The sequence below is a fragment of the Macrobrachium rosenbergii genome, chromosome 39 (assembly GCF_040412425.1).
Source record: "Macrobrachium rosenbergii isolate ZJJX-2024 chromosome 39, ASM4041242v1, whole genome shotgun sequence".
NCBI lineage: Eukaryota > Metazoa > Arthropoda > Malacostraca > Decapoda > Palaemonidae > Macrobrachium > Macrobrachium rosenbergii.
The window spans coordinates 4,728,093-4,741,720 of record NC_089779.1 but is presented as its reverse complement, the minus strand read 5'-3'; the positions used below and the strand labels follow the sequence as shown (position 1 = coordinate 4,741,720).

The 13,628-nt window shown below is 35.6% G+C and overlaps 1 protein-coding gene across 1 annotated transcript in view; it reads left to right on the top strand.

Moving 5' to 3' along the window:
• LOC136825664 (neural-cadherin-like) overlaps positions 1-13,628 on the top strand; it is a 342,994-nt gene that overhangs the window by 194,667 nt on the left and 134,699 nt on the right. The window contains exon 3 of the mRNA XM_067082348.1: positions 2,107-2,727. Within this exon, the coding sequence (XP_066938449.1) occupies positions 2,457-2,727 (271 nt within the window). The 5' untranslated portion in view covers positions 2,107-2,456. The remainder of the gene's footprint in view (positions 1-2,106; positions 2,728-13,628) is intronic.

Below are 13,628 nucleotides of genomic sequence, written 5' to 3'. Positions count from 1 at the left end.
AATCTTCCTGAACTTTTTGTGGTTTCTTTCCTAAGCAGTCAACTGGTACGACTTCCAGCCAAGTTTGCCTTCTCGCTTCGACGTACAGTTAGATACATTTTTACTTTTCATTTTATGACATCTTGTTAATCTTCTACGTTCTCACTCCTCTTACTCCAAACTTTACTTTACAGGCAATCCAGTTACAATTTTCTCTTATTTATTTAACATGAACACCAAATCTTTATTTCCATTACACTATTATTTCATAAATACATCCGTATTTCAAAATTACTGACATGTCATTCTTTCTTCAAATCCAACGCCCCAAGACAGCTTTCTTCTTTTGAGTGATCCATATGCAGTCACAGATCACTTAACATATAAGTCGGAACAAATATGCATAAGCAGCAAAGTGTCAGAAACGTAAAGTAAGTCTCACCAAGTTTGACACACTAATACTCTACAACACCGCATGGCTTCTATTTTTAATGGCAGACTCTACCCCAAAGGTCAACAAAGAAACACCTTGACCTTGGTTGGACAATGCTTCCAAGCAGCAAATGCCTGCCTCTATGCGTTCGAAGGGCAGGACCAGACTTTTTCGCCGTGTACACTCCAAGACATCAGTGAAGGTTCCACTTCACTTCAGCGTCACTTCAACTCTGAGCTATTCTCCTGACTGCATCTCAGCTAGATATTTTAAGGCAGCGCCTACATTACAATTAGGAACATTCCAGACAACGGTTGAAGAAGCTCGCTTGAATAGCTGAATATTGAATAGCTGATTATTATAACACATTCTTGGAGAAAGTTCGATTCAGACTCTGAAGCAGCTGTGGAGTCTCATAAAAATCGCTGATACGATTCTGTCAACACCATTAAGAACCACTGCCGCTCATTATCTTAGGCTTGTTAATTTTCATAGTCGAAATCAAAGAAATTCTCACTTGATGAGCAAAAGAAATCAGGTTTGTCAGCCAAGTGTGAATGAAATTGTCTAACCAGAAGGCTATCGTGGCTTAAAATTCTTATTAAGATATGTAGTTGTTATCAGTATTCTTGTGAATATTTTGAGTTGTTTTTCATGAGAGAGAGAGAGAGAGAGAGAGAGAGAGAGAGAGAGAGAGAGAGAGAGAGAGCACGAATGGACAGAAATAGCATTCCGTTAAAACGAATAATATAAACAATGGCGAAAAAACTATGTAATTGCAGTCACTGTATGGAAAAAATTAATGGCGAAACAATGAAAGAGCTCTATGAAAAATAATAAAATATTTATTGTACTGAGCTCATAAATATTGTGGATCAGAAAGAACGCTTAATTAAGAAGTAAAGTAAAACGTCGGAGGCTGAGGAACTTTAAAAAAAAAAAAAAAAAAAGATTTCCCAATATGGAATCAATTACTGTACATTATGAGCTTCAAGACTGATGTTTGTTGAGTTATATTGCATTCCTGTATGCATGAGAATCAATCCTAATTAGCTAGATATTGTCCGTAATTGATAAACTTGCTCTGTATGCTTTAGCTGTAAAAATTTATGCAGTGTTTGAGTAGTATTCAGTGATTTTACATTCATCGTTGAGTACACTGATTAGGAGAAATTGGAATCTAATTTTCATTCTTCGTTTCCCTTTAGTTTCACTACATCAGCATTTCTGAGTTTCACTTTTTCATGGTTTATTTAATAATTTTCTTCAATTTTCATTTACTAAGTGAATTTACTTTAATAAGTACAGCATACAGCAAGAAGCATTGATATGTATACATGTATATGAGTAGGAAAACATAAGGAAAAATAATGACTAGTATTGGATCCCCGTAAGCCTTTTCTAGACCATTTCAATTCCAGAGAAAATGAAAAAAAATTATCAGTAAAGGAAGAACAAGCTGCCTTCCCTTGTTTCCGAGTATCAAGTTTGTAAATCACTCTAATTGACTGCAAGATACGCAAATGAACGAAAGTTGTGAATATTTGCGTGTTTTCTGCTTTAATTTTTTCACCTTTATACATCTCTTTTAGAAGTCCGTCAAGCCTTTCCAAAAAGGACCCCACTCTTTGCTCTACACACCTGCTTTCAGAATTCTAACAGAATTGACTTTCTATTTTTTTTTTTTTTTCCAGGACGGAAAAGACTCAGCGAGCAGCATCCCGGAATAGTGAGAGCTATATTTCCGAGGCCTTCCTGCCAGGCTTGCAAGGCAACCTTCGCCCGAGGGGGAAGTGGATTATTTAAATGAAATTGTGGATTCGCTCTGGAAACTCACACGTACAAGATTTTATATTCAGTGCGGTATGAGACGCCTGTCCGGTACGATAGCATAAACAATCATCCATACTTCACTTTTTTCGTCTTTGTTAATAAAACTGAATGTAGTCGAGAACATTTCACTCTAAAGCAGTGATCGGTCAATCAGATAGGACGAACGTAAATCCAAGCATTTAATGATCGACACAATTAAAAACATATTCGTATGGCAACAGCTGAGTGGATGGTACAGCATGCGAGGACGACGCACGCTGCAGGTCAATTGAAGGCTGTTCCAGACGAACCAAGTGCAATACTTGCAAATACCGACAGAAAAAGAACGCAGAGAAAGAGACTCACGAGAGGACGCACGGCAAGGACATCAGGAAAGACATTGTTGTTGCGTTGGATATTGGCACCACTCGTTGTCACCATGGCAGCCAACGTTCTGCTTCCAATCCTATTCCCTCTGTCGGACGAACTGGACTACCCGAATGGTGAGTATGACGTCATAACCTGCACTTGGCCCTGGTCATTTTCAGTCTCCTTCTTGTTTACAAGTATGGAAAAATCCTGAGGACTTTCCTTGACTCTGTTCTTTCCCATACCATTCGTGCATGCATTGTTTTGCCCTGCAAGAAAATGTGTAAGGCAATGATATTTACTTCAAAGACTGGTGGGTTGGGTAAAGGACAGAGGGGAGTTTGAGTGCATTTTTGTTTATATAACGCTTGTGAATAAATACTCATAATATCATACACCTGCACCATGAAAATAAGTTAGAATATATAACTGAACTATTAATAATCAGCTGCAGCGCATTTCTTAGACAAGAGCTTTCATCAAACCTTTTCCTGACAGAAAAAGATGATCGTTCCTTCGAAGAAACCTGAGTCCATTTGGTTTCATTAATTGCTAGTTCATTATGCTGGAGGAAAGGCGTGCCTCTTGCATAATTAATTCTCTGATTGCACCTAGACTTTTATCTACACTAAATTTCCGCGAGGCACTTAGACTGTTGATTTTACTTTGTTATTTCTTTACTGAATGGTGTTATATACATTGAAAAATTTCAGAGATATTCAAATTACCACTGTGGCGATATGTAAAAAGGGATATAACTCGAATTTTGAATTGCTCCGACGGGCTCTTATCATTCAAGAATTTAAGGATCAAATACAATGAATAATAAATAAGACCCTCTCATTATTTATATTTGCTAAACATACATGTCGCTCTCATAGAAATATATTTCCGCTGCAAATATACTTATCAATTTCATTTTCTGGGTACCTAAACATATTTACATTGCACTTCAAGCTAGAGGTTTCAGCAATTGGTCCCTAACTGTTTTCATAATATTCTAAGCCGTATTATGAAACAATCAGAGAAATTTTCATGGAGAAATTAAGCTGTTCAAGCTGTAAATAACTCGGTTTCCACATAACAAGGATGAAATAATAATGCTTTTCATGTATTTATTATGGCCATTCGATTTTATATACCTAATAAAATTTTTTATTTGTATTTCTGGTTAAATCATCTGGTTTTCAAGTGGTGTAAGATACGACTTTTCAACGGATAAATGTGTGATACCAGTCATATTTCCAAAGTAACTGCTTTTCTGCATACGTAGGCTACAAAGTCCAAGTAAAATTTCTTACTAAAACTCTACCAATCAATATTTACAGAGCCAAAGGCGTCGTTTTTTTTTTTTACTTTAGTATAACAATTAATGTGACGTTCGAAAAATTCAGTAGCATATATTATTATTATTATTATTATTATTATTATTATTATTATTATTAAATTATGAATAACATAACCCGGCCACTGAGTTAACATTCTCGAATTTCACAGGGCTAGCTCGAGGGGTTTGTTCTTATTTTTACAGACCACTTGTGTGCTAATTACTGAAAAATCACGTAGAATAGACCCAAGATGTAATTACTGATATATACTGTGTGTTTGTGTGTGCCTCTATTTATATATATATATATATATATATATATATAATATATATATATATATATATATATATATATATATATATATATATATATATATATATATATATATATATATATATGTATATGTATATATATATACGCTCAGGGATGAAGAGAGATAAGAGCATTCCTGTACAATCAAGTTTAATCCACTCTAACTGACCATTACTGAAATGGGAAACATTAACCTTTAGTGTCATCTTTAGAGTGCGTCCACATTCCGGCAAAACGGGTCATAACACACGTCGGCAACTTATCACATGCATCCACAAACAGGCTGAAAACAAGTCAACGAATCTTTGACCATTTCTGGATAATCGCATGAACCACTGGTTAGGATTATCAATGAAATTAACTTGTATTCAACCTGTTTGTACTCGACAAACGGATTCCTCTGCTTTTGAAAATAAAGCAATAATCAAATGACGCAAGCAAATCTCTATATTCAATCTGAAGGAACCTATGAAGCCTCTGCAGACAAGTCTGTTAACTGTCGCAGATGAAATTTGTCACCTAAAGAGCGTCGGAACGAATCAGACATCAAACTCTTCACTTGAAAAGTATCTCGACCAATCACAAACCAGATCGATCACTTGCGAAGTATTGACAAGTACATAGAGTTCATAGTAGCTGACTGAAACGTATCTCCCACAGTCAAAGTTCCAACAGGTCATTTCAAGAGAATCTCAGCGAAACATATCAAAAAGTCGCTTGAAAATGATCTCATTCAAAAAATTAAACTGCTCATTTAAAAATAGTTCATCACATCAATCATCTTCAAAGAAGGAAATAAAAGGACTCACACCGTTCCTTTGTCAAAGATGATGTCAATACGTTTGAAAAATAAAAAGTTATGGAAATTCAAGAGTATACAGTATGTGTTACTGTCAACTGACCTGAATCGTAGGTGATACGCATAAAAATGTCTCCACTACAAAGACATTACTATACAGTGTTCCCAAAGACGTAACTCTGGACAATAACCTTACCTTCTGATCAGGCACCTTTAACTACATGTCGGCAATTTCCAGCGAGGGGATATTAATCAGTTTTATTTAATACTATTAGAAGGGGAAATTTTTCCTAATTTTTTTCGGATCTAATGAGCAATTAAAGAAAAGAATGATAATTCTAAATCTCAACATTACTATTTGTCATATGGCCCAAACCACAGCTCAGAGAGAGAGAGAGAGAGAGAGAGAGAGAGAGAGAGAGAGAGAGAGAGAGAGAGAGAGAGAGAGAGACTTTAATAACTAATTTTCTTACGTAAATAAGTAACAAAGCATAACAACAACGGCCCTTTTGTAAAAGCATGAATTAGTCAGTGTCAAATAAACCTCCATTTATGATTTCATGTTCACTAAATAGATAGAAACGACAGATTAGCAGTTTTCGTTTTTGTTCATATTAGTGTCTGTTTTGGATTATTTATATCGATACAGTATTTTTTATAAAACAATTCATTACATGATAATTAAAAACAAGTTATAAAAGTGGTAACAAAACGGAAAAGTGCAAAAGATATGGCTTTTATCATTTAACAGAGGAGAATTCATGCGGCGAGGCACCATAGCATTCGATTTTAAGGTAAAGCAAATATTTTATTAATCAGAAATACAACCATGAATACGCCAGATGGTGGTGAGACTGGCAAACTATTTCACCATTCCTTTGATAACACATTTTTTAAAACCAAGAGGTTTCCTGGAGAGACAGCATCCCCTCGTCACCTTTCAAATAAGCGTGCTTTTAATCATCGGATGTCGACGAAACCTATTTAATATTCAGATCAGCATAACATTAACGGGCTTTTTACCCACTGTCTCGGATTGAAACACGCCATTGATGACTTTACTGCTGGCATCGTACAAATTGAAATGAGGTCTTTCTTTTCGAATAAGAATTTATTCATATGTGGAAACTTAAGGCACAAAAGACAGGGTGAAATGGAAAACGCTGTTATTTAAAAGTTTTAACGGGCTTCCCCGTAGGCTGTTATCCAGAGTTTTTCCGGGCAGTGCCGGGCGGGTTGGTTGATGTCATTCTTTTCAAATAAGAATTTATTCATATGTGGAAACTTAAGGCACAAAAGACAGGGTGAAATGGAAAACGTTATGAATTGGTGGATCTGAATTCAGTTCATCTGCAAGGACACCAAAAGAGTTTCAACGGGACTTGCATGTTTGTTTTCACAGAAATATCAAAGGTAATATACTTGCTAAGTGGAAAGGTTAAAGCTATGGTATTTTCTAAGTTACAAGCTCAAGATCACTGTACTAGAATAAAACCAGTTCTAGATCACTGCACCTATATGGCCACAGGTAATAGTCAAAGAAGATCCGTAGATACAGGGATAACGTATGATATACACAAAACTGCGGTCTTGGTACCGCTCAACGTATAAAAAAAAGAGAGGCAAGTTATATGGTTAGATCCTATACCACAGGACAACTTGCGTACATAATACTATATGAATCACCAAAACAAACGTGAACATTAACATGGAGTATTATTTCGCATCCGCAGTTTCAGGATTACGCTTGCAAAATAATCAATCACTTATCAGCTCACACTCAAATTCCTGCCCTAATGATCAATTATCAGACTAAAAGAACTCATTTGAAATTCGTGGAATAGTAATTAATTTGACGTCGGTATTTTAGCATGCTGTTATGACTAGTATCATTTCGATCCTGAGATTGTGACTATATGATTGGATAAGCTTGATACATCATCAAAGACGGGCAACAGAAAAAAAAAAGAATTTATATGTCGCGACGTCAGCGATCATAGGCGCCCCCCCCCCCAAAAAAAAAAATCTTCAGTAATTTTTATCAACTTATACCTAATTAAGCTGAGACGGACATACTTCCAAGTGGCGTGTTTCGTAAACAGGAAAATAAAGGAAAAATTAAGTAGCTAAAGTCTCCGGCGCTATCGTTTATCAGATTACGCGGCCTAAATTCCCCTGGTAGTTAGGAAGTTAGCACTAACTTTCTAAAGTCGGAGATTCTTACATTCCAGTATTTTCAAGATTGAGAAGAAGACATTATGAAATGAAAAATACTCCTCCATTAAATTCTTTACAGACATCCTTTTATATTCAATGCAAATGCCGCCAGGATAAAGTTGTGTTCAAAACCATAAAAAATCGAATAAAGTCAAGGAGAAAATAGATTTGGTAATGATGCAACCGCAATAAAGGCGATACCGAGAAATGCCGCTGAAAAGAGTAGAAGAATCTCATAAGTATAGAAGTGAAATGTTTCAAAACCAATCCATTACAAGGACAACTGTCCCCCAAGGAACGCGTGTGAGCTCTCTGAAAATGGACACATCGCGAAATATATTCAAAAGCTGAACTCCCAAAGATGAGGAACCAACGATAATTGGCGATATTACCGCGTTAACCTAAAAAATTCAACGATGAAGGGTAAAAGACATAATACAACAAAATGATAACTTTTAAAGAAATGTTAAATTATTTATCTTTAGCATACACCAGTCAGAATGAAATATCTGAAAAAAAAACCTCATTCAGAAAGAAATGTACTAGCTGTCAAAGAAACGGAATACTAGATATTCAACAAGTTAGACCGTCTCTGGAATTGTAGGCTGTTAAAAGAGACATGTTTAGCAATATTTTATGTCTTCTAGAAAAGTCTACTTGGACGCTTTCACAAAAGAAAAGGAGATGCATAGATAATAAGTTTCAGAGAAAAAAGAAAGTGTTAAGTAAACGGTCCTCTAGAAAAGATGAGGAAAACTAACCATTCAAAAGATATGGCAATAAAATATGATATGTCACTATAATGGTAGAGGAATATAGTAGGTTCTAGCACAACGAAAACATGAACATAGTACAATACAAGGGAAGAAAGAAGCTTTTCGCAAGTAGTTCCTTAAGAGATGATGACTTTGAAAAATATTTCCTTACGGGAACTAGAATTAGAAAAGCAGTTACTGATAATAAAAGGGCTTTGAAAAGTACCTCTTTATGACAAAAAAGAATCTGCATAGTAATTACTTAAGAGAAATTGACTTTGAAAAGTAATTCCTTAGGAAAAGAACCAGTAAATGTGGAAACTGCATCCAATGTCATATTATAGGATCAAAACGTCGTAGCAGATGATGACAATCTTCTGTTAACTGGAAGTAACTTTTGACTGAACAAAATATCTACCGATCAGTAAGCTAAGCTACTGGGCAATTAAGCTTATTGCTCTCTTTAATCAGCCTGCTGTTGTCTTTTTAAGATTCCTGTCGCCGCTTCAAGGAAGAATAATAATCAATCTTACTCCAGAGCATTCTCTTTTCTTTGTCCGCTCTAGACATAGCAAGAAGGAAAAATACACAAAAAGTTGCTAGTAAATATGAATTACGGTTGTTATCAAGAACCACCTTTTTTCCCCAGGTAATTCATGGCAGTAAATATGAATTATAAGTAATAAAGGTGACGTTAATGTCGCATTTGTGCACCAGATGTTGCACAATAAAACACCTGCCAAAGTGATAGAGATTTACAGGAGCCAAACTGAATGGGAAAATAGTAGTCGTTACACGAACATATTTTCCCGTTACGAACGCTAGCAAATATCACACCTTAATAATACTGCAAAAATTATGAACCATATGTGGTGCGAAATATAAAAGATATGAGAAAAACGTATATTTCGAGATAACTAAAAAAAAAAAAAAAAAAGCGCTGGAGGTTTTTATTCACTCGAATGAAATTTGTTCGTACCCTGCATTCACGAGTGTATCCCGTCACGTTCACCAAAAAATATTGCACCGATTTTGGTGGACGGTAAAGTTTAGAACTGAGCATTCTATTCTACGTTTGTAAACTCTGCAAAAGATATGAAAAAGGAAGTGCAGCCCTTGCATTCTTGTGTCATTTATACGGGTCCTAAATAAAACAAAAGAAACGAAATAAACACTAGAAAATACAAACTTTAAGTTGGCGATTTTTTAGATTAGTCTGCATAAATTATGGAAAAAAATATAGACAACAACAAGGCCATTGTTTCAACCCTAATATTACGGGAAAGACGTATAGCATATAGAACAAAGTGCAATTTCAGTCAGTTTATACTTAAAACTATTTTTATAATTCATTCAGCTTGGATCCGTAAACACCTTAAAAGATTAAAACCAAAGTCCATGTTGAAACTGGAAACCAACAGGTAATTTCGCTGTTATAACTATCCATTAAAGCATACCTAAAATAGTAAAAAAAATTATTTTTTTTTATTTCGAAAACTGAAATACCAAAATGAATAAAACTGAACATCTCTCCACAATGAACAGCAGATTGGTTTAGCCTCAAATTTGCGTGAATCTATTCACCATCCCATAAGAAAGCGCTACTCTTGTCTCCCTGGAAGATAGTTTTGCATATGCTGAGACAGTTGCTTCATCGTTGTAAACTGCATCGGAAAACTGTAGCCATGAATATTGAAAACGTCCACCAATTCTGCCGAGACACAAAACACAAAATACAGTTTTCATGAGTCTCTTACGGAGATTGGTTGAAGTGCCCGAGAGGCAATTTAATGGCCAAACTTCTTGTTTGCCTCTAATATTAAAGTTGATAGTTTATTGTCTTATCCTGCCGTCTCCAAGATAGGTTCCTGGGAGGACCTACTTTCCCGCTTATATGACTACCTAATGTAATATTAATGTTGGCGTAGGAGGTCAGCCACAACATAGTTTCTTATCAGGGTTATCTACTAGATGAGTAATTAAAGCCTTTATCAGAGCTTTATTCACTATTAGCTTTCTTCTTATTCTTCTCACTTGTTTGCATATGCATTTGAACATATTCATCATTGTAAATGAATACTAAAAGGGAAAACTTAACTTGTAATAAGTACCCAACTGAAAATACATATGAATCTATCTCAAAATTCGAATAAAACTTTATTGGACACTGCACCAGACACGAAATTCCTTTCCTAGTTGTCATTGGCTATACTAGATGACTGCTTTTTTCTAAACGATTTCCGGTACACTCAAAATCCAGCTCCTTTTGAATCTGATACAATTTCTCATTCTCGCATCTTATTTAAGTAAAATAATATTTGCGTTTGAGGGATACACTCGCATGCTTTCAGCTTATTACTGACCAGCACGGCCACTTTTATTCCAGTATTTATTGCCTGACTGGTCTTTGATCTGATATTCCTAAACTCCCCCCGGCTGTAAAAAATTTATCTTTAATCTGCTGTACCTAAACCACCTCAGCTGTAAATAAGTATGAAGACTATTATTCCACCATTTATATTCTTGATCTTTCATCTGGTGCACTACACTACCCTAGCTGTAGATAAGAACCTCTCTTTTACTGCCATTATTGTCTATTTATTGATCTTTAATCGGATGTGCCTAAACTCTTCCGTCATTAAATAGGCACACTGGCCACCATACTTTATGAGTCGGGAGCTAGAGTGGTTCTCTATAAATATGTCTGCAACGCCAAGATGGAACAGAACTGAACTGGACTTTTACGTCTACTTAAATGCGTCATTTATAATAATGAGGGAATTTCTGGGAAATTCTAAAAACAGCCATAAGTTGTTCCTACTGCTACAATTCAACATGAGCAGTGAATCACTTCCACTTACTTCTGAACATATTTGAGATATAATATTTATCCTGTGTAACTGTGTCCTATCTACCACTTTTCCTATGCTTGAATGTAATCAAAGAAATGTGCTTATTCAGTATTACTTCGACTTTTCAAGTCAGTCAATTTTAATATTGTCCAGAACCTTTCCTGGTTCTTGATGCTTTTATGATAAGGGTTTTATTCTCCATTTTCACTTGGATTTCTCCTTTATTCTTTATAGTCATAAGAACTTTATTCAGACAGTTTATTAAATTTTAGTTGTTTTCCTACTTATTTGGTACTCATTCCGACTCCACAATAATAGAATATGAATATTTCAGCACCAAAGTCCATTAAATACTTTGGCCACAAATATTGTCTGAAAGGCGTTTTTGAAGCATCATATCAAAGGTATGACTAAACTTTCTTGAAAAAGCTTTAGGTTGGATTAATAGCATACAAATCGGCTGTCATAGTTAGCACGTCTCCCTTGAAAACTTAGTTGACTCTAAGTTACTTCCCACGCACGCTATTGCATTTTTATATTGCCCACGCACAAAACACAAACCTTTACAGGCTTCGTGGAAGCGACGATAACACTCAGTATCATCTGTTTTCATGGCCTAATTGCATATCGTGTGTATATAAAATACCCGATAGTAACAATTTGTCAACCAATAAATACCCTTTTTCAGCCTTTTAGTTGAAAAATTCAGTAACAATAATGATACGAAATGTTTTCCCAACTCCGATCTGCTAAAATTTGAAAACAAGGACCCCATGATAAACTTGGTCAAAAGGAGCATTGAAATCGTAACTGATCATACAAACTCCAGTCATACAAACTTCATGACCACAACCCAGGGATTTCTGTACGAAGCTGGTAATTCAAAAGTGAGCATCAGGACCAACCCAGGGGAAATCCAGCCTACATTCCAGGGAACAGATGATTGCTTTCAGCAGACAGCCAGACGTTTTGCCAACAGACTTCCATAAGCTTCTGATAATATGAGGAGTTAAAGGAACTAGGCAGTAATTAACAGGCCTAGAACTATCACAACCACATTTACCTAAATGAGTATCTTATTCATTCCTCAACAAGTGCAAAAAAGAAGCTCTCTTAGCTAATAAAGAACATGTTTGGAGCTAAGTAATCAGCAGTTTCTACCATAAAAATTAAAAATATTTGACTCTACAAGTACATAACCAGGGTCGGGTAAAAGACTTCACTTAACAGGGTCTACAAGATGAAAGTGTCAGTTTTGCTTCAAGAAAATAAGGATGAACATTCTCTGTAGCCATGATATCCAAGAAGAACCAACATTTTTGCTACTTATAGCAGCCGAAATAACATTTCTACTTTGCCCAACAATTTACTTCCACAATTCATAAAAAAGAGAGACAGAGCAAAAAAAGCAATTAAAAGCAAAACCAGGTTGGTAGATCTTGGCTAAATTTCAATATCTTTGAAAATAACAGCAGAATACATGAATACATAACAGCAAAAGAGTATAAAAAAATACGTACGAAGATTACAGTGAAATGTCCAAGGACATATCGATACAGTTTTGCACATTAAATCAAAACGACTGATAGTCAGAAAAATTCTATAATACATTACAGAAAAGACATCATAGACTCGTAAATTTACGAATGTAACATCTGTGAACTCCTGTGAAGACTGCTCTTCAGTTTCAAGACAACTGTAATGGAAAATCTCTGTAACTGGGTGGGTAGTTGGACATTTTGACATCCCCCAAAAATGCTTCATGAATTTCTGAAAACTTATTCGAGCAGGTGGGCACTAAAGGTGATAGCAGAACACCCTTACTAAAATCAAGCTTAAGGAAGATGACTGATTAGGGAATCTTAGAAATGAGCCGCGTCATAAATACTTCGTTGTTGAAAAAGAAAACTGCCATTTCGGGCACTTTTGTGTAAAGATAAAGATATTGGAGTATTATTAACAACTAGACGGCTTGATTTAGATACCTGGAAGTATGTGGCATTAATCTCAAACCGCTGCAAATACAAGAAGTTGTCAATTCAGTACGACGTTTCTGTGTGGATTTGAGTATTATTAACAACTAGAAGGCTTGATTTAGATACCTGGAAGCATGTGGCATTAATATCAAACCTTTGCAGATACAAGAAGTTGTTAATTCAGTACGACGTTTCGGTATGGATTTGTTTAATATTTCGAAGAAAAAGGTTGGTGTTGTGGGCATCTTTTTGTAGGGTTACCTATTACAAAATTTGGAAAGGTTCTACGCTCACGATTAGCCTTAGTTTCATTGCAATCTTGCTTGACACTCCAAAGAGTACCACAGCATTCCTGTGCATACTCCCCACAGTCCACAGCTACCTCTTTTAGCATGAGGAAGGTGCAAATGGCAACAAGAGCAGCAATACCCAAAGGCCGCATTCTCTCCTTTTGAACTCCAGCATCATGCTGAAAGTCAACATAAAAATCAGACTGCTGAGTTTTCATCAGCGTCATTTGCTGAATTTGACCTTATTATTCATATAAACAAAAACTGGTTAGGGACATGAAAACGTTGGTGATAGTAGTGTTACAGCTGTGCCACAAAAAGCTAAAATAAAGAAGAGCAGCCATGTTCCACTGAGGTCAGATAAAGGGATTATTCTACATTTCATTTATAATTAAAGATCGCTCCAACTTGCAATTCTGAAAGAAAGGCTTGGAGAAATAGGCTTTATGTAAAAACTATACATTTAGAAAGGCATAAAATTATACGACTGAGTAAGAAAAAGGTGA